Genomic DNA, 22,286 nt, shown 5'->3' with positions numbered 1-22,286 from the left:
ACATACTATGGGATACATATTTTAAAATATGGGATACATTTTTTGGCATAGATGCTAAGTAATCAGAAGTTTGGCAAAGGCAAGAAAAATATTGTCTATTGTTCCAGGGACGATTCTTTTTTTTTTTTAATTTTATATTGGAGTGTAGTTAATTTACAATGTTGTGTTAGTTTCAGGTGTACAGTAAAGTGATTCAGTTTACATATACATGTATCTATTATTTCTCAGGTTTTTTCCCCATATTGCTTATTACAGAATATAGAGTAGAGTTCCCTCTACTGTACACTAGGTCCTTGTTGAAAAAAAAAATTATCTATTTTTTATATAGTAATGTGTATATGTTAATCCCAAACTCCTGATTTATCCCTTACCCAGTGTTTCCCCTTTGGTAAACGTAAGTTTGTTTTTGAAGTCTGTGAGTCTGTTTCTGCTTTGTAAATAAGTTCATTTGTATCGTTTTTCTTTTAGATTCCACTTGTAAGTGACATCATATGGTACTTGTTTTTCTCTGTCTGGCCTACTTCACTTAGTGTGATAAATCTCTAGGTCCATCCATGGCATCCACTGCAAATGGCATTACTTCCCTCTTTGAAGGGCTGAGTAATATTCCATTCTGTGTATGTACCTTATCTTCTTTATCTGTTGCTCTGTCAGTGGACACTTAGCTTGCTTCTACATCTGGGCTATTGTAAATAGTGCTGCAGTGAACATTGGGGCGCATGTGTCTTTTCAAATTATAGTTTTCTCTGCATATATAACCTGAGGCTGACTTTATCACTTTAAACAATATTTTCATGTAGTTAATGTGTAATATTTTTAGGGAATATATAAAGGATACATAGCATAATTTATTGTGATTTTTTTCTTAATCGGCCATCTTTGGTGGAAGAGCCAGACCCTACCTTAAAGGAACTCCTAGTGTGTTTTGCTCATCTTAATTTCCTCATTGTCTTTAAATGGCATCTGTAGCCATTAGTAATTTAGTAATTTTTGTTGACTGAATTGAATAGGTGTATGAATTGAATAGTAGTTTCATAAACTTTGGAAAAGTGATTGCTTGTATCAAGTTCTCTTAAAAGTTTGAGACTTATTATTAGGAATAATTAGACAAAGATGACTCATCCTGTGGCTGATTGATGTTGATGTATGGCAGACACCAACACAACATTGTAAAGCAATTATCCTCTAATTAAAAATAAATTTAAAAGAAAGAAATAGCCATTTACTTAAAACAAAGAGTTATACTTGCTGTTAAAGACGTAGATCTGACCATATGTATTTTTCTTCTAGTTGGAGACAACATTAAAATCATATTAAGGATAAAAGAGAATAAACCTTAACATTGAAAGGATGATAGAGTACCCTCAGTGGATGAGAGATTATTAATACAACACATTTCTGAAACAGGAAAGGGAAATGATGCATGGAACAGATTAGAACAGAGAGAACTATGTCACAAGATACTCAAGAGGGAAAGAAGTATTTTGATGTATCCTGCAGATTCTCAGAGAATCTTAGGATTTAAAAAGAAAGGAAAAATTAAAAATGGGAAGAAAGAATAATTGAAAAACTATGAATGGAATAGTTGTGTCTCAAGCCTGTGCACATCAACAGTGTGATTCTCTCTGCCCTTCACCCCTTCCTCTCTTTCCCATTAAAAAATACAGACGTAGTTTCTTCTGGAAATGAAAACAAAGATAACGCTTAAAAAGTAGAGTTGCCATGGTGGACATTTGTGTTTGGAGATAATCCCTCCTCTTTGCTAGCTTTCAGTAAGTCCCCCATATAGTGCTGGTTCTCTGCTGTTTATCCTGAAGCAACGTGTGCTTGTCAGGAGGCCATGCTCACGTGCAGTTTTGTTCATCCTTCTTCTTTCCTATGGGTGACCAAAAATTCACAGAAATAAAATCGGCAGGATTTAAAAAGCCTAGGCTAACAAAGTGAAAAACTGTAGCTATGTGAAACAGATAATTTCTGCATAGAAGAGATCTTAAAGAAAATGTCTAGAGTGTTCTCAGGGGAAGGAAAAAAACGTATTGCCTCATTAAAGCAAGAATAGAATAATTGTTTAAAAAAATCAAAACAAGAAAGAGTTCTTAGAAACTAAGATTTTTGCACAAATTCAAAAATCCTGGATGGTTTTGAAGATAAATTGAGTAAATGTCATTGAAAATAGAACAAGACAAAGAAAGAAAGTCTGTTATTTAACCAGTAGAAGTTTAAAAAAGAGTAAAGGGAAAGTCAATGATCAAAAATGTAACCTAAGCACAATAAGGAAGAGGGAAGCAAAGGGCAACACAATGAAAAAAAAACCTCACACCTATGTGTGCATCTTTGTGACATTGCAGTATAGCAAGAGGAAAGGTCCTAAAGGCAACTAAGGAGTTTTGTTTTCTTTAAAGATTACCTGTAAAGAATGAGAATCAAGTGGACATAACTAGAGTGTAAACTCCGTAAGGCAGAGATTTTTCGTTGTTTTTTAATTTTTTCATTATTATTGCATAATGAGAGTACAAGAAACATATGTTGAATAAAAGAACGACTGTCACATCCCATAAGCGGCTCTGAGGTTTTAAAGACAGTGGAGCGGTGTCTCCAAAATTCTGAGAGAAAATGACTTAGAATTTGGAATCTAGAAAAATAATCAAGTATGAGGCAAAATAAAGACATTCTCAGGCACACGAAGACTCAGAGCTTTCACTTCAGATAACCCTTCCAGAAGAAGTTGCGTGGAAGTATGGAGCAGTGAAACACAATGAAAACTAATAAAAATGACATGGACTACTAGAAAAGGTATATTAACACAGAAGTACAATACAAATAATTCCAGAATGACAGTGGTACAGCAAGTAGAAAGTAATTAGTTTAAGTTAGAATAGGAAATTACTCCAAGAAAAAAATGTCTTTAAGAAGAATAACAGATTTCAGGCTACAGATAGAATGTCTAAGAAACTGATAGATATCAGTAACATGGTAAGAAGGATGTGTTTTTTCTTTCAAGAAAAAAGGACAGCAATTCTAGAGAAAAAACTCTGCATAACCAACATGTAGTTGCATGTTGCAGCCATTTAAAAATGAGATGTGAGTCAAATCCTTATCTTTCATAGTCTAAAATTACTAATTGAAGAAATAGTATAAGCACACTACTATATATAAAACAGTTAACCAACAAGGAACTGCTATAAAGCACAGGAAACTATACTCAATATTTTGTAATGACCTGTAAGGGAAAAGAATCTGAAAATGAATATATATGTGTATATATATGTATGTATATATAATTACTGTGTTGTACACCTGAAACTTCCCAGGTGGAGCTAGTGGTAAAGAACTCTTGCCAATGCAGGAGACTTAAGAGACTCAGATTCGTTCCCTGGGTCGGAAAGACCCCCTAGAGGGGGCATGGCAACCCACTCCAGTGTTCTTGCCTGGAGAATCCATGGACAGAGGAGCTTGGCAGGCTGCAGTCCATAGAGTCACAAAGAGTCAGACACGACTGAAGCGACTTAGCATGCATGTACACACACTGAAACTAACACAATATTTAAATCAACTATATTTCAGTAATAAAAAGAAATAGTAAAAGCAAAAAAGTATAGGCCATTAAAATAGTTGTCCCAGGGAATAAGACTTGGATAATGGGGCAATGGATATGTCCTTTTTTTTTTTTTTTTTTTTAAAGATGCATATATTGGGGGCAGGGGGTGGGTAGGGAGAGAGCTAGTGCTGGTACATAGGAGGTGAATGACAGGTAATGTTTTTTGTGGATTCTTACCCTTTGCAAGAAAAGTTAGGTGGATTCCTGACTTAGAGGGGATAGGTCATAGGGAACTACTTCTGCTATATGTATATAAACAGAAATAATCCTCAGCCGTATCATATAGTTAACTTTTAATTATGCTATTAAAATTAAAACTGAAAGTCGTTGACAGGGAACGTTAATCAGAACTTACCGAGCATCTTATATGTTTGTATTATAAATATAATTACTGATATTTACCAAATGCTTACCGTGGGATAGTAAATTATTCCATTTAGTTGTCACAGCAGTTTTCTAAGGAAGATACCATTATTATTTCCATTTTACAGATGAGAAAATTGAGATTTAGATGTAGATTGAGATTTGCACAGCTGATAAGTGATGGATCCACTTAATTGCCTTAATTCATTATCCTTTTTTCTTGGACAACTTTTTACATGTGTAAATATTTTCTTTCATGATTTGCAAAGTGAAAGATTCAGACTGATTTATATATTTCTAATATTAGTCCTTGCCTTTGCTGATTTCAGCTCAAATAGCTAATTGTAACAGAGAGTGAGATTGCTAGGCAATAAAATCTAAGTTCTAAGTTAGTTTGCTTGATTTTTATTACTAAGGGAAATTTCAAACAAATAGAAAAGCAGTGATTAAATTAGAGTAATGAAGCTGCAGGCATCACAGTTTTTACATTGTTTTACTAACTCATGGCCAGTCTTATTTAATATATACTTTTACCTCCTTCGCCGTGGATTATTTTGAAGTAAACTCCAGGCATTATTTAATTTTATCTATAAATATCTCAACATCTACCTTGAAATACAAGGACTCATTAAAAAAAATAACCATAATATCATGATCTTACCTAAAGCAATAGCAGTTCCTTACTGTCATTAAATATCTAGTCAGTGTTTTAATTTTCTCAGTTTTATAATTTTCTTTTGCAGAATTTGTTTGAATTAGGATTGAAACAAGGCTCATAGATGGCCGTTGTTTGTTTTCCTGAGGCTTTTAAAATATATAGATACCTTTCCCTATCTCTTCCCTTTCTGCTTGCAGTTTATGTTAAAGAAGCCAGTTGGTCCTACAGAATTGGCCACAGAGTAGATTTTGCTAATTGCTTCCTTGTACCTCTATCCCCTGAATTTTCTATAAATTGTCATTTCAGTTTAGAAGCTTGATCAAAATCAGATTTTATTTTTCTTGCAGAAGGAATCTATTACCTCAGTGGAATTGTTGAATCTCCTCTGGAGGCACACTGTGTCTGATTACTTTCTGTGGTGTTAGCCATTAGTGAGCATGATCTAGTTTCATTATTTCGTTAGTAACTACAAAATGACAATGTTCTAATTCTGTCATTGGAATATTCCCCTTTTTAATTTATTAGAATAATTCTGTAAAGAAATACTTCCTCTTATCTACTATTTTGTTGTTCTAAGATAGGGCTTGTAACAGTGTAGACAGGATACATGTTGGATTTTTTTTCCTCTTCATGTATCAGTTTTCAGATGAATGAGTTGGTTCCTTAGTATCTTTCAGAGGTAACTCATTAGTTTTTTAAAATAACATATGACCTCATGATTTTAAACACCTTCTATGTGTTTTAATCCTTTGCTGATACAGTTCCTATTGAAGATGCAATTGTCCCATGGTTGACTGGTCAGAGCTTCCTGGAGCACTGTCCTGACCCCCTTCTGACACTCCATCAGGAGTGTTTCATAGCTTTCTTGCTCTCTAGTATGACCACATTTCTAGATTGTAGAATAATACCAGCAATGCGATTATTGAAAATTGTTTTTAGAAAAATTTTGGACTTCTTTTGTCAGTAGGATCATCTCCCTAGGGATTGTGTTCTTTAAAGCTGTTAGTACTGGTTAATCTGTGTGGCTTAGCCACCAACTGTATATATGAAAGTGAAAGTGTTAGCTGCTCACTGAAAATTGCTTTGTTGGGTTTGACTCTTTGTGACCCCATGGACTTTAGCCCGCCAGGCTTCTCTTGTCCATGGGATTCTCCAGTCAAGAATCCTGGAGTGGGTTGCCATTTCCTTCTCCAGGGCATCTTACCCACCTAGGGATTGAACCCGGTATCCTGTATTGTAGTTGGATTCTTTACTGTCTGAGCCACCTATGGTTAGATTTTCTTTTGATTCATAGGAAATGCTTTTTAAAAACCTAATTGCCAAAAGTATGATTTCCAGCGTTGAGTCTACAGAAGTTAAGGTAAAGAAGTCTAACTCCTATCCCTATCCCTCAGCTCAGCTTCCTCCCTTCCTCTGCAGCTGTTATGGTCCAGTCAGCTAACCACCAGTGCATTTGGCTTTTAACAGTTAATTAAAGTTCAACATAATTAAAAATTAGTTCCTCATTCATACTTAGCACATTTCAGTGTTCATTAGCTGCATGCGGCTAGCTATCATACTGAACTGATTTTAAAACATTTCTGTATTCTAAAATTGAAGTATGGTTGATTTACAGTGCTGTGCTAATTACTGCTGTACAGCAAAGTGACTCCATTATACATATACGTACCTTCGTGTTTTTTTTTTAATACATACCTTTTCCATTATGGTTTATCATAGGATACTGAATGTAGTTCTTTGTGCTGTGCAGTATCCATTCTATATATAAAAACTTGCATCTGCTAACCCCAACCTCCCACTCCATTCTTCTCCCAGCTCTTTCCCCCTTGGCAACCACCAGTCTCTTCTCTAAGAACATTTCCAGTCTTGCTCACAGTTCTGTTGAACACCCCTGCCCTGGAGAACCCATTGTGTTTTCATGAAGTGTATAGTTTATTCCTCTACTTTTTAAAAATGTGCAAGTTATAGATATGAATTTATAACCCTCCTTCAATAAGTGGTAGCATACTACGCATGCCTTTCTCCCTCTTCCTTTTCTTAGTGTCTCTTGGCGATCACTGCAGACTGCAGAGATTATGCAGAAGTAGTCCTCATTGCCTTAAGAGCTTGGTAGCACAGTACTTTGGAGAAGGAAATGGCAACCCACTCCAGTGTTCTTGCCTGGAGAATCCCAGGGACGGGGAGCCTGGTGGGCTGCCGTCTATGGGGTCGCAGAGTCGGACACGACTGGAGTGACTTAGCAGCACAGTACTTCGCTGTGTGGAGGTGTCCAGTGTGGGTAGCTGGTTCCCTGTTGATGGTCATTGGGATGGACGTGGTCCTTTCCCACTGCACAGTGCCGCACTGAGTGGCAGTAATGCTGCCTTGTGTATGTCTCTTTCATTTATGACCAGGCCCAGTATTCTTTTAACACTAATTTCCTCAGTGGACTTGGTTTCTTCTAAATATTAAGAACAGTTGTTCTGATTATAAAAGTAATCTGGTTTCATTTTACTAGAAAATTAAACTCTGTTAAACAGACAGATAAACTTATCTAAAATTCGTGTTGCCCAGACAGAAATTATTTTTGTGTACGTGTGTACCTTGGTTTTTGCAGGTGTGTGTGTGTGTGTTCCCCCCCCCCCCCCAGTTCCTGAGTTCAGTTAAAAAGACTACTCAGCATTTTTCAATGACTGTGTAGTGGAGATCATATTGTATACAACACTTTGAATTTTTCCTTTACCATAATAGTATAAGCATCTTCCTTGTTAAACTTTTTGTAAACATTTTTGACATCTGCATAATATTATGCTGTATTGATTTTTTCAATACTTTTCTTAATTTCTTATTTTGCAATGGTTAGACATTTAGGTTACTTTTTTTCTTTTTAATTGTGCCACAGTCAACATTTGTGCATAACTTTCCTCCTGTTTTTAGGGTAATTTTCTTGGTATCCAGGAATAGAATTATTGGATCAAAGGTTAAAAGCATAATTAAAGTTTTAACCTATTTTGCCAGCTTTTTTCCCCCAGTCTTGTCTTGATAGTCATTTTGGAAGCAATGAGTGTTATTTTGAGGAATCTTTGGAAATTTGATAGATTTAGAAATGATGCATGAAGTTGAATATTTTTTGTGCCTATTTTTGTATTGCCTGCTGTGGGTCTTAACATGTATTTGCCCATTTATCTTTTGACCTCCTATCTTTCTTGTGGTGTTATATGAGGTATTTATTGATTGTTAAGGATGGTCATGATTTTTCTGTCATGTTGCAAACATTTTTCTTCAAGTGCTTTAATTTGATTAATTTTTCTCATGATTCAGTTTTACATTTTTATGCAGTCAGTCTTAGATATTTTTCTTATTTTTGTTAGCAGGCTTGTTCTTTACCACCTTTCCCTCCACCCCCACCACCAAAACCAAAAACTGGTGACTTTATTATTCACCTAGCATTTGTGTTTGTTATAAATCTTAAGATTCAAGGGAGTCAGATTCAGTTAACATTTCTTCAGAAGCAAGTGTATGTCAGGTACTCTAGATGTTCTCTATCTAGTCTATGACAGTCTATCTTTTCTCCAAATACTGTAGACAACTATGTATGAAAATATAGATGAATTAAATTATGGCCTCTTTTTAAAATTCTAAGCAATATGTTATTTTTCTTTTGGTATCTTTCATTGTAATTAACTCTTGAAATCTATTTCATGAAATATGATGAGTTTCCCTCCCTCTTCCTTAATTGTAGAGGAAAAAAGCCTATCTTCTGGTTGCTATTGTGAATTGTGGACTAAAGATACATAGAGAAAACAGATGGTACAGACCTGAATATTATCCCCAGGATCTGAAGACTCAAAAATTGCTTTTCAGGCTTGTTGTGAATTTTTCTGAGAAGAATCTGTGAAATTATGTGAATAGAGACTATTTTGCAAAGCCATGGGGGAAAGAGAAAGAAGTCCAGCTACTGATCGAGAAGATAAGACAAGCAGAAGCCATTACTGTTCATCTGATTTTGGAACTACTGCACAGTCTTGTGGCCGGTCGTCGCTGGTGCATCCCTCCCCACCTGCAAGTATTAAGGGAAAACATCCTAAAAAACAGACTTCAGATAGCCAAGTGGATCATCACGGTAAGCATCCTTTAAAAGACTCCAGTGGACCTAGAATATTCATTCTGAGTGCTTAAGGAAACCTGTGTGAATGAGAATAGGATATATTTTTATAAATGTTGTTTACAGTGTACTATCCTTTGTTACATTCACAGCCATACTGTATCCAGAAGAAAGAACTCTAACTGAGGTTTCTCATTTTTGTTTTCGCTTGTTCCTGAATAAATGATTGTCTTGGGGTTTGTAAAGGCGGAAAAAAAATCACAAAACATTTGTACCTTTCTTTATTTTCAGAAAGTTGTGAAAAGCATGGATATAAAGTGGTTAAGGGACATTTTTATAGATTGGGTAAAATTACTTCTACTTACTGAAAAAGTTCAAACTCAGCTTAGAAATGAAATTTGGGACCACCAGTCTGTTTTCTATTAAATGGTGTTATAATGGAACAGCATAAATCTTTAGAAATAATTTTTCTTGTTAGAATGTTATTAGTCTGGAGCTAGGTATTAATACATATTTGACTGCATAATGTTCTGGAAATCTCTTCATCTTAATAAATCCCTAGTCAAGAAAATCTGTATGTACTTAGTAACAAAATATGTAAGGACCGCTAGTACATCATAGGTAAGCTAAGGGAAATGAGGTTTTATTTGTTGTTATTCAGTCGCTGAGTCGTGTCCGACTCTTTGCAACCCCATAGACTACAGCACGCCAGGCTTCTCTGTCCTTCACTATCTCCCAGTGTTTGCTTAGATTCATGTCCATTGCGTTGGTGATGCTGTGTAATCATCTCATCCTCTGCCACCCCCTTCTCCTTTTGCCTTGGGTCTTTCCCAGCAGTAAAATGAGGTTTCATAGTATCGGTTAACAGATACAGTACAGCCATCACATCAGTAGCTTGCTGCTGCTGCTGCTGCTAAGTCGCTTCAGTCGTGTCTGACTCTGTGCGACCCCATAGACGGCTGCCCACCAGGCTCCCCCGTCCCTGGGATTCTCCAGGCAAGAACACTGGAGTGGGTTGCCATTTCCTTCTCCAATGCATGACAGGGAAAAGTGAAAGTGAAGTCGCTCAGTCATGCCTGATTAGTAGCTTAGAGTGGTAAGATTGCAAGGCAGGAAGTAGTATGTAAGCTGAAAATGAAAACAGGTGAGGCCATGAAATGCCTAGAATCCTGTGTTAAGATAGGGACTGTTTCTGTAGAGGGGATAGTTAGCTATTGAAAAGTTCGAAGCAGGGGTTTGATTACATTTGCCTTTATAAATGTTTACTTTGAAAAGTAACATTTGCCTTTTTAAAATCTGCAAAGAATGTGTGTTCCTTTTGAAAGCAACCTTTTCGGTGAATCCTTGATCAGGCTTCCCAGGGATGTTGACACTTTTAACAACTTTTAACAACAACTTTTAAAAACTTTAACGAGTTTTTTTCTTTTTTTTTTTCTATATGCTTTTTGCTGGTATGTTTTTGTTTGTTTATTTTTGCTACAAGTACAGTGCTGCAGGTTTCATAGTCTTCCTCCAAATCTGTCTCAGTGTCATTTTCTTGTTTTGATTTTGTGGTTGAGAGCATGATCTGATATTAAACTTTTGCTGCATAATTAAGAATAAACACACCTTAGGGTTGAATCTTAGAAAATGACTGTTTATTCCCAAGAAATCATTCACATACCTTGGGAATTATTGGTAGGAATACTTTAATTTTTCACTCCTTACCTAGAAGCAGTTTTATTTAAGAAGATAATTGAGAAAAAGCTGTGAGAAACAGATTGAGTATCACCCAGAAAAATTTCAACCTGACTTGTACTGTTTTCTGGTTTGTATTGTCTTTTCAATTAAAGTCTGTGGTAATATGTCTACTTTAGTGCAAGCCAACAGGGCCAAACTGATAACGTCCTTAAACACTGATTTCTTTTGGCTTAAGTTGGCAATTATCAGTGTGTAGACTAAACTGAGCTTTTCCTGGTGGCTCAGACGGTAAAAGTGTCTGCTTGCAATGCGGGAGACCCGGGTTCAATCCCTGGGTTGGGAAGATCCCCTGGAGAAGGGCATGGCAACCTACTACAGTACTCTTGCCTGGAAAATTCTATGGACAGAGGAGCCTCACAGGCTACAGTCCATGGGGTCGCAAAGAGTCAGACACAACTGAACGACTTCACTTCAGACTAAACTAAGGAAAAACCAAATGTGATTTAAAAAGCATCTTGAACACTTGAATTTGCAGAATTTCACATTTGGTAACATATTCTTCCTTCTTCCTTTTACATTTTCAGCTTATTTTATTACTTTGGAAATAAAATTTGTGCTCTATCATACATATATACATATCATACATATATAATACAATTTAATAATAATTTAGGTTATACATATTTATATATTACATATTATGTACATATTCTGTTTCTCATTTTATCAGTAATATAAACATACTAAGTTTTTGGTAGATGCATAGTTTATCTTTGTTACATGTTTTTTTAATGAGTCATACTGTAATTTTAACACCTGATGGAAGGAAAACAGTATTTTCCGCCTCTTTTTGGTGGTAACTTAACAAGGGGGAGATGAAGAATGATATATACAACAGTCAGTTATCTTTCTTCTGAGTGTTACTAGCCCTGTATTTCATCTTGATCGTTTTGAAAATGAAAGAGATAGATGAAAGGTGAGAGATATTTTTTGAGTTCTGGTTAATAGAATATAGTAGAAAACAATGTTCAGATTTTTAGGATGTCAAATGTTGGTGGCAGAAGCCCTTTTTGTCTGGCTATATCATAGAATAAGATATTAATGGAGAATTTGTAACCTGATTCGTATAATATCTGCTGCTGCTGCTGCTGCTAAGTCGCTTCAGTCATGTCCGACTCTGTGCGACCCCATAGACGGCAGCCCACCAGGCTCCCCCATTCCTGGGAATATCTAGGCTTTCACTTCTCAAATTAAGTTTCCATGTGCATAAAATCTTATTTGCTGAGCAATATAATTTTATACATAAAAATCAGATTTGGGATGATTAACATTTATTCTTATGTACAACCATTTTTATGTATAAAGTTTCTGTCATTCCAAGAGCTGAATACATACTCTGTAATAGCATATAGACACTAAAACTCTGTTCACTCAGTATGTTGGGAAAGAAAGAAAATTGAAATGATAGATACTCCAATTTAAAATTGGAGCAGTTTCTCCAATGGAAGTATTATGCAAATCACAAGTGCAAGCCACACATACAATTTTTTATTGCCACATTTAAAAAGAAAAACAGGTAGAAAGGTGGAATTAATTTTAATAATTTTTATTTAACCCAGAATATCCAAAATATTATCATTCCTAAATATATATAACTAGTATAAAACATAGTGTGTGGAATATTCTGCATTCCTTTTTTTTTCTTTGAATTAGGTGTTTGAAACCTTGTGTGTATTTCAGTTATGGACTCAATTTGGATCACCCACATTTCAGTTTTCAGTAGCCACATGTGGCTGCTGCTGCTGCTAAGTTGCTTCAGTCGTGTCCGACACTCTGTGATCCCATAGACAGCAACCCATCAGGCTCCCCCATCCCTGGGATTCTCCAGGCAAGAACACTGGAGTGGGTTGCCATTTCTTTCTCCAACGCATGAAAGTGAAAAGTGAAAGTGAAGTAGTTCAGTCGTGTCTGACTCTTAGTGACCCCATGGAGGACCCCACTAGGCTCCTCCGCCCATGGGATTGTCCAGGCAAGAGTACTGGAGTGGGGTGCCATTGCCTTCTCCGCTACATGTGGCTAGTGACTACTGTATTGGATAGCATAGTTTCAAAGTTACTAATAGGCTTTCCTTCATTTCTTTTTATTACTACTTCCTTTCAAATATTCAGGCATGTATAGAGCTGGAATCCCAAATCAGTACACATTTAATATACCCTCACAAAATTTCTGTCTCTTTAAATGAAACTTTATAATGTTAAATTGTAAACATGTTTTTCTTTACCTGTTTACATAATAAAATCCATGGCTCGTGAAGTAGGTAGGGAAAGATTGGATTTTCTAGTTTTTCTTCCCTCTGGAATGCGTTTCCTTCTAGAAAAAATGCAGTCACCTTGGAGATTAAAGTTCGCTGTTCTCCACTATGACAAACTTCCAGATGCCTCTTTTAAAGTGCAGGTGCTCTGTATATTGAGGCCAAGGTTTAATGAACTTTGAGTAAATAATATTCAAAATTTTTGTGAAATGTTGTGATATGTACACTTTAAAGATTTCGTGTGCTTTTATTTTTTTAGGCTGGAGTCATTTATCTTGTTCTTAAATTATGCCAGATGTTTTTGATTTGAACATCACACAAAAGAAAGCCTCTGAGAAAGCATTTAGAATCACATCTGTACTGCTAAAGTGTTTTCCGTTTTCAATCACTGATACATGGGATTAAGTTCTTAATACTGACAGAGAATATTTTTGGAGAATTTTCTGTCTTATATGCATACTTCAGTTAATCCTCACAACAAAAGGGAAAATAGACCTGGAAAGGGTTTAAGTTGAATTGCCCAAGGACCAGTGAAGTAGTAACTCCAAGTCTCAAATGTTCTGTCATGTTGTCATCATCTTTCCTGAAACAAAGATTTCTAATTAATTTTAAAAAACCATACGTTTCCACATTTCAAATTATGATCCCAAATATCTTGGCACAGATGACTTGATTATCATGACATTTTGTATTTATTAGGCACCATGCTAATGCTGACGGTGACCATCTTATCTGCAGAGGTAAAAATGGTGGAGCCTGGTGTTGCCATCTTTTAAAACAGTGTTAAATAATTCCTTGTAAACCATGGGATATTGTTTTGCTGGATCAGAATATGTTTCTTGAACTGTCTTAAAAGATTTCAAACCTTTCTTAATAAAAACAATGTATTAAAAGCTCTAAGTAAAACCAGATATTTAAATATTGTAAAATCATTAAAAAAAATGTTTTAAAAAATGTTTCCTTAAAAGAAACAAAATGACTAAAGAATGTTATGGAGTCACTTGTGTTAGGATAAGTCAATAATTCTACATCTGATACAGCTTTCACTTTACGTTATTACTGTTTCTTTTTCAGCCCCTAGGAAACCAAGCCCTAAGGGTCCACCAAACAGAAAGGGAGTCCGAGCAGGATTTCGCTCCCAGAGCCTCACTAGGCAGCCATTTCCGAAAGATCCTGATCTTGTTACAAAACAGGTTCTTTGTGCAAGACTGCTAAAAATCAATGAATTGCAGAATGAAGTAACTGAACTCCAGGTCAAGATAGCCGAGCTGCTAAAAGAAAATAAGGCTTTGAAAAGGCTTCAGTACAGGCAGGAGAAAGCCCTGAATAAGTTTGAGTATACAGAAAACGAAATCTCACAACTTATTGCTCGTCATAACAATGAGATTAGAGCACTCAAAGACCACTTAAGAAAATCTCAAGAGAAAGAATGGGCAAATGAAAAAAAGGCAAAAGAGACGGAAGGTGAACTACTTAGGACAAAAATTTCCTTACAGAAACTGAAAAAGATCTCTGAAGCTAAACACCTACCTGAACGAGTTGATTTAGCAAAGAAACTCGCTTCTGCAGAGTTAAAATTAGATGACACAGAGAGAAGAATTAAGGTAAAATTCCCACAGTTTCTAATTGTGCTGTTTTGTGTTATTTTTCATTGGGCATTTGATGTGCACTTTTAAGACTGCTTATTGCGGTTCAGCATTTGCTTGGAAATGAAATCTGATTTTTTTTTTTTTTAAAGTATCTTTCTGAGTAAGAGATTAGGAAAAATTTAAGATTTTATCTTTAAGAGCAAGATGTGAAAGATTGTATACATTAACGGGCCACATGATAATAGATGTTTAATTCCCAAAATCTTAGCTATTTGGGGGAAATACACTGTTTGATTATGTGATTATTTCTTTAAAATTGAAAATGATAGTATAAGAGCTATGCTAAGTCACTTCAGTTGTTTCCGACTCTGTGCGACCCCATAGACGGCAGCCCACCAGCCTCCCCCGTCCCTGGGATTCTCCAGGCAAGAACACTGGAGTGGGTTGCCATCTCCTTCTCCAATGCATGAAAGTGAAAAGTGAAAGTGAAGTCGCTCAGTCGTGTCCGACTCTTAGCGATCCCATGGACTGCAGCCCATCAGGCTCCTCCATCCATGGGATTTTCCAGGCAAGAGTACTGGAGTGGGGTGCCATTGCCTTCTCCGACTATAAGAGCTATAGTATATAAAACTGACATTCGGTGCCATTGTGTAAGAAACGCCACATGAATAACTTTTGTTTTTATTTCTTTGAACATTTGTGAAAGATATATTTTGGGGCAGGCTGTGCTTCTACTCCCTCAAGTAAGACTTGATGTGAAAAGTGGGTGGAATGATGCTGACTTAATAGTCTGAGAATATAGCAGATTTTACAAAAAAATTTTTTTTCTTGAAATTAAAGGAAAAGAGTACTACCCCATGACTGTTATATGGAGAACATATATTAGATGCTACCTGATAGAAAGTAAAGGTTGGGAAAAAGTATGAGAATAATGTTTGCTGTAAGAATTCTTTGAACAAGAGAAAGTCAGAACTATAAACTAGCTTCTCTGCAATGTATTAATTAGATGTTTTTAGTACCTGGTATATAAATAGTACTTCTTAGTCTATATAATATACCAGACTCTATATACCAATGCCCTGCCCAAAGAGAGTGGCTTATTAAATAGAGTATATATCAGTGGCCAGAAAAAGAACTTAGCTTATTCTCCAAAATTAGCAACCATTAACTTTTGCTTCAGTATACAGAAGACATCTTATTGCATAGGTTCCACCAGTGATCAAGTCAAACTGCAGAGCAAACATATGAAAACTTATTTTGTAGGACCATTTACCTACCTATGTAGTGGGATGAGGGTAGGGGATAGAAGCAACTATTGTCATGAATAGCTGATGTTTATTTTTAAAGGGAAGTACAAAATGTGACCATATGGATTTTAAAATTAGGAACCAAGAGCACAGAAGGTTGATTATTAAGTATGGTTAAAAACAACCCACACCTCAGTGTGTATTTCTGTAAAACTAGAAAGAACATGGAACTGTAGTGCACACGCATGTATGCACACACCCCACACACGTATACTGCAATTCTCTCTTATAGCCTGTTATGAAGGGGGTTGTTGGAATGATAGAGGAGGAAAGAAAGAGAAGGAAGAAAGGAAAACTTGAACAAATCTGTGGATTCTGTATTGTAGATGGAGTTGAATTATGTGGCTACCCACTTGAGGGCATGAAAATCAGTCATCTGTGATAAGTGTGAAAGTGAAAGTATTGGTCACTCAGTCACGTCCCACTCTTTGTGACCCCATGCTCTGTAGCCCTCCAAGGTCTTCCGACCATGGGATTCTCCAGGCAAGAATCCTGGAATGGGTTGCCATTTCCTCCTCCAGGGGATCTTCCTGACCAAAAAGGGTTGAACCCGCATCTCCTGTGTCTCCTGCCTTGCAGGCAGATTCTTTACCCTCTGAGCCCTCAGGGAAGCTTCAGGTCTTTGAAATACTTACTATATAGTGTTCTCAATACTTAGGTTTTTCTTACTGGAATAAGAAAAAAATAAATTGGTGTTAATTGTAGATTTACATGCATTTAAAAAAATTAGATCCCATAGTCCCTCCATCCATTTTCCCCAGTGGTAACGCATAGCATAAGTAGACTATAATATGTTGTTGTTTGGTCACTTTTGCAACTCCATGGACTGTAGTGCACCAGGCTTCTCTGTCCATGGGATTATCCCAGACAAGAATATTGGAATCGGTTGTCATTTCCTTCTCCAAGGAATCTTCCTAACCCGGGGATTGAACCTGCGTCTCCTGCGTTGCAGGTGGATTCTTTACTGCTGAACCACCAGGGATGCACATAAACAAATACAATATAATCAGAAAATTGGGAGTGATTCATTGATATAGCTCATCCATCTTACTCAGATTTAACCAGTTTTACATGGACTCATTTGTGTGTGAGTGTGTATGTGTGTGTGTATTTAGTTCTGTGCAGTTTTATCACATGCATATTCACGTGACCATCATTATGGTCAAGATGCAGAACAGTTCCATCACAGGCTCCCGTATGTTACCAACTTTTATAGGCATAGTTACCTTCCTGCTTTCCCTAGCACTCTGACCTGTGGCATCCACTGATCCGTTCACCATTCCTATAACTTTTTTATTTTAAGAATGTAATATAAACAGAATCTTCTAGTATTTAATCTTTCAAGGTTGGCAGATTTCATTTTTTCTCTTGAGCTCCATCAGAGCTGTTGCATGTATCACTAGTTTGTTCCTTTTTTATTCCAAAGTAGTATTCCATGACATGGATATCAAGAGTGTTATGGTATATCCTGTTGAAGGAAATTTGGGTTGTTTCAAGTTTTAGTTATTAACTAATGAAGCTACTGGCTTCTCTGGTGGCTCAGATAGTAAAGAATCTGCCTGCAATTCAGGAGACCTGAGATGTCTCAAGACATCTCCGTGAGAAGAGAATGGCAACCCAATCCAGTATTCTTGCCTGGAGAAGTCCATGGACAGAGGAGCCTGGCAGGCTACAGTCCTTGGGTCTATGGACATTCAGGAACAGGTTTTTGTGTGAACATTAGTTTTCATTTCTCTGGGTTATATGAATGAAAGTTCACTTGATAAGCACATTGTTTGATAAGCACATTTGGTTTTGTAAGAAACTGCCATTTTCTTTTGTAAAGTAGTGGTACCATTTTACATTTTTACCAGCAATGTATAAGGGATTCACTTTCTCCACATCCTTGTCAGCATTTGGTGTTACCACTTTTTAAAATTCTAGCTGTTCCTATAGGTATGTAGCGATATCTCTTAGTGTTAATATTATTCCTAATGGCTTATGATGTTGAACATCTTTTTAAATGCTTATTTGCCATTAGTAGATCCTGTTCATTTGTTTGTTTTTTGCCTATATTTCTAATTGTTCTTTTACTGTTGATTTTCAATAGTTCTTTATATATAATAGATACAGGTTCTTTGTCAGATACATGGTTTACAAATATTTTCTCACTGTGTAGCTTGTCTTTTCATCCTCTTACAGAGTCTTTCAGAGAGTTTTTAAAATTTGATGTGGTCCAATTTGTCAGATTTTTCTTTTATGGATTGTCTTTTTGGTGTCAGGTCTAAGAATTCTTTGCCTATCCCTGTCACCCTTTGCCTGTAGACCTAAAGATTTTCTACTATATTTTATCCAAAAACTTTACAGTTTTATGTTTTACTTTAAAGTTCATGATTCATGTTGAGCTGATTTTTATGTAAGTTGTGAGGTTTAGGTTGAAATGCATTTCTATTTTTTTTTCCCCTGCCTGTGTAGTACCCAGTTGTTCTAGTACCATTTGTTGATTGTTCTAGTACCATTTGTTGAAAAGGCTCTTCTTCCTTCACTGAATTTGGCACCTTTGTCCAAAATCAGTTGGGCATATTTTTGTGGGTCTATTTCTGGATTCTTTAGTCTCTTCTTCTGATGTATATGTCTTTTCCTCTGCTGACACCACATTCTTTTCATTATAGACTACGTCGTAAACCTTATATATGTGATTATGGTAGAGTGATTCTGCTCATCTTATGCTTTGTTTTTAAAGTGAAAGTTGCTCAGTCGTGTCCAACTCTTTGCGATCCCATGGTCTATACAGTCCATGGAATTCTCTAGGCCAGAATACTGGAGTGGATAGCCTTTCCCTTCTCCAGGGGATCTTCCCAACCCAGGAATGGAACTGGGGTCTCCCGCACTGCAGGCGGGTTCTTTACCAGGTAGTTGTTCGTTTTTTTTTGTTTCATGCCTCATTCAGTTTTTCAAATTTTACTTAATCTTTTTTCTTCCCACCTCAGTACCACTGACTGTAAAGGTAAGGGAGGAGTCTAAGAACTATTGTGGTGTTTCATTTTGCAAATGAACTAAAATCAGAGAAAGTCCTGAGTGTCCCTTGAAATTGCAGTAAAATCCTTGTAGTGCTGACTTTAAGTTTTATGCTGTTCTCTGCTAAGGATGATGGATGTTTTTTTGTTTTTGTTTGGTGTAGCCTAGTAGCTCAGATGGTAAAGCATCTGCCTGCAATGCAGGTAATCGGGGTTCAATCCCTGGGTCGGGAAGATCCTCTGGCAGGAAATGGCAATCCACTCCAGTATTCTTACCTGGAGAGTTCCAAGGACAGAGGAGCCTGGCAGGCTACACAGTCCATGGAGTCTCAAAGAATCAGAAATGACTGAGCTACTAACACACAGTATTTTAAGAGTCCTTAAACTGGAACTTGTGACAGGCAGATTTGTTTGTTTGTTTGTAGATTGCCTCATCCCGGAAGGGATTTTAAGCCACAATTCTTATTCCCCTTGTGTTATATTTTCTTTTTAGGTGAGGAAAAAGAAAGCATTCTTCAAGGTTACCTCTAAATAGTTGAGCTGTGAAAAACTTATCTCTGCACCCTCTATAGGTTGTTTTCAGGTTTATTTTGTTAGTTGATGAAAGTGACAGAATGCATAGTCTAAATATAGAGCATAGTCTTAAGTAACTAAGAGTACAGTGGCTTAGAAGTAGATAGATGGTTAGACAGAACCAAAAAAAGTATGAGTCAGGACAGTCACCCATGGCAGTTGCTTCTTGCCAACCTTGTGTGACGTGGTCTGCTGGGTCTTCGGCCATATGTATACTTGGGATAAAGAGCTGCTTGACAGGGTTAAATTTGTTAAATTTAAAATTGGTTAAATTTGAACTCTGTCCAAAAGGGCAGACAGCTAAATCAGGCTGCATGTTTATTTCTTTATTTACAGTTGGCTTTATACCTTCATTTTGGCTTTTACTTCAGTAAGATTGTTGAATAGAGTCCTGTCAAAGTATCAGCCCCATTTAAATATATTTATTTTCATATTAATAGTTATATCATATTATTAATATTTAAATAAAACTGCAACAAACTGTAAAAAGCTTCAAAAAAAAACTGTTAAGGTGCTAACATTTATGGCAGTAAAATATTAATAGTTATATAATGCAGCAATTCTCAAAGTTTTTGTTTTGAAGACCCTTTTATACTCTTAAAAATTATTGCACACCCCCCAATACCACAGGAGTTTTGTTTATGTGGGTATATCTATTGATATTTACCATATTAGAAATTAAAATTGAGAACATTTTAAAATGTTTCTTAATTTATTTAAAATTAATAAAAACTTACTACATGGTATCATAAAATCTTTTAATGAAAAACATCTATTCTCTAAACCAAAATAAATTGGGTCAAGAGTGGCATCATTTTATATGTTCACAAATTTCTTCAGTGTTAGGCTTAATAGAGGACAGCTGGGTCCTCATAGCTGCTTCCACATTCAGTCTGCTTCGATATGTTGTTGTGGTTGATAAATACAAGAAAATTCAGCCTCACACAGATGTCTATAGGAGTTAGAAAATAGAATAATATTTAAAAGCTTTTCAGATTAACTGGATATTCTTTTATACTATATTAAAACTTGGTAAGTGGTATTCTCAAAGGTTTGTTGCAATGTGGAATCTAAAATCATATCAAAGAACTTTTCATACTCTATCACATTAAAATCCCTTGGTATTCTACTTTGAATGAATGTTTTATCCATGAATGATTTTGTATTACCATACATTACTCATTTGGAAAATGTTCGTCATTTGAAAAATGTTCATTTGTTGCATTAAGCAATAAATGTTGACGTTTCATTCGTTATGATACATTCATGATGGTGAGTGAAAATAGCAAGCAATATTGTATCATAAAGTAGTTCTGACCTTGCAGACTCCTGAAAGTGTCTTATATCTTTAGGGTCCCTGAACCACTCTTTGAGAATCACTGATGAAATATCAGTGGTTCATTGTTATCAGCTTCATTAGCAGTTTCCCCAGTTTGCAGTTTCTATTAATGAGTGCCCAACTGCACCGTTGTTCACTGGACCTGGAACTGGTCTCCAGTAGGGGCTGAAGATACCAGTTCTCTCCCATCCCTTGTAAGAAAGACTTACAGTGGAGGTTGCTTTCCTGATCTAAGGATGTGGTAGAGATGAGTCAGAGCCACGATCAACTCTGTCATAAAGCAGATACTGAGAGTTGCTAGCTATTGTAAGTATCCTTAATCACTAAATGGGAAATTATCTACTAAGCTTTATGAAAAGATCATAAGTGTTAATAGCATGTACATAATTATTACAAGTACTCCAGTAAACTGTAGGGCACACATTTTTAATACATTAAAAAATCCAGCTCTGTTTTAACATTAAATTGGCACAGAGTGAATAACCTTGTCAGAAAAATATAATGAAACTATTAAGTAGGCTTTCTCTCCCTTTTAAGAAATTTCTAAAGATTTGGGGAAATGATTTGAGTAGCCTGAATATTATAGCACTCTCAAAGAAAGTTTGAATAGACTTCTTTCTCTTTTGTTAGTTTTTCTTACCAGAAACTGGCATTCAGATTCCTTTCACCCGAAAGCTGCCTTCAAGTAGGTATTTGTTTCTTGTTGATAAAATAATAATATCGTCCTCCACTGGAAATCAGTTTCAGAAGAAAGAATTGATTCAGCCTTGTCTTCTCTACCCTTCCTAGTTTATTCAGAATGAGAACTGAGCTGTGCAGTGTTGGCCAGGTAGATTCCTTTTTCTGAATCTTTCCCTGCCATACCTTATTCTAGAGGCTAGGTCTCTGCTCTAAACGTTTTTCTGCTCTTTTACTTCCCCGTTCCCCACCCCCACCCCCTGAAACTCAAATCCAGAAGGCATGTTTGCCTCACCTACCTGCTTTGTGTCTTAATAAAAGAATGAAGTTAACTAAGACAGAGTAATAGAAGTCAAACCAGGAGTTCAGCTCGATTCTTCCCCTTCTCTGTTGCTGTGAGCCCTCTTAATGCTCAGAACTCGGTTGCTTCATTTGTGGAATTAAATGATTCTGAGGCCACTCTCAGGTCTGAAAGCTGATGAGTCTAAATAATATTTTTAAACTTTTCATGTGTCAAAAGGTTTTAATATGGTAAACCATATTTATTTAAAAAATTATCCTTATGTCTATTACTGAATGTTGCAGAAATGAAAGATTTCTAATGTTGAAAAAAGGAACTGATTTATTATAATTTATTTATTGTAAAATAAATATTGAGATCCTGTTAATTTTTTATTGCAGAATAATTTAAGAAATTGGCTAGATTTTGTTATTTACAAGTTTCTTTTTTTATCATTTTTGGTAGACAAAGATTTATAATGAAATTATAAGATCTGTGATTGAAGTGCAAAGTTTAAACCATTGCAGAGAGTAAATTTTGTAGTGTTCTTAAAAACTGCCCATTTAGATAGAACAATTATTGTATGAATTTCAAGTTAATATTTAAAATCATAACTGTCTACTGAAAAAATAATAGAAGCACTAAAAAAGGCCTGAAAGTTCAAATAATACAGAGAGGTGTGTAATGCTATGCTATCCTTTGTAACCCTCTTCCCAAGAAGTAATCTCTGTTAAGAAATCATCTCTACATGCACATGGTTATATATGTGTATATTTTTTTACTCTCTAACTACAAGTGAAGGTGTACCACACACATTGCTTCATGTTTTT

The 22,286-nt window shown here is 35.9% G+C and overlaps 1 protein-coding gene across 3 annotated transcripts in view; it reads left to right on the top strand.

The window, feature by feature from the left end:
• LCA5 (lebercilin LCA5) overlaps window positions 1–22,286 on the top strand; it is a 53,833-nt gene that overhangs the window by 7,061 nt on the left and 24,486 nt on the right. For 2 of the 3 annotated variants that reach the window (XM_055534864.1, XM_055534863.1), the window contains exons 2-3: window positions 8,341–8,721; window positions 13,769–14,298. In XM_055534864.1, the coding sequence (XP_055390839.1) occupies window positions 8,529–8,721; window positions 13,769–14,298 (723 nt within the window). In that variant the 5' untranslated portion in view covers window positions 8,341–8,528. The remainder of the gene's footprint in view (window positions 1–8,340; window positions 8,722–13,768; window positions 14,299–22,286) is intronic. The other variant, XM_055534865.1, reaches the window with a different exon arrangement.

Source organism: Bubalus kerabau, chromosome 9 (assembly GCF_029407905.1).
Source record: "Bubalus kerabau isolate K-KA32 ecotype Philippines breed swamp buffalo chromosome 9, PCC_UOA_SB_1v2, whole genome shotgun sequence".
Classification (NCBI taxonomy): Eukaryota; Metazoa; Chordata; class Mammalia; order Artiodactyla; family Bovidae; genus Bubalus; species Bubalus kerabau.
This window is presented reverse-complemented; position numbering and strand designations above follow the sequence as displayed.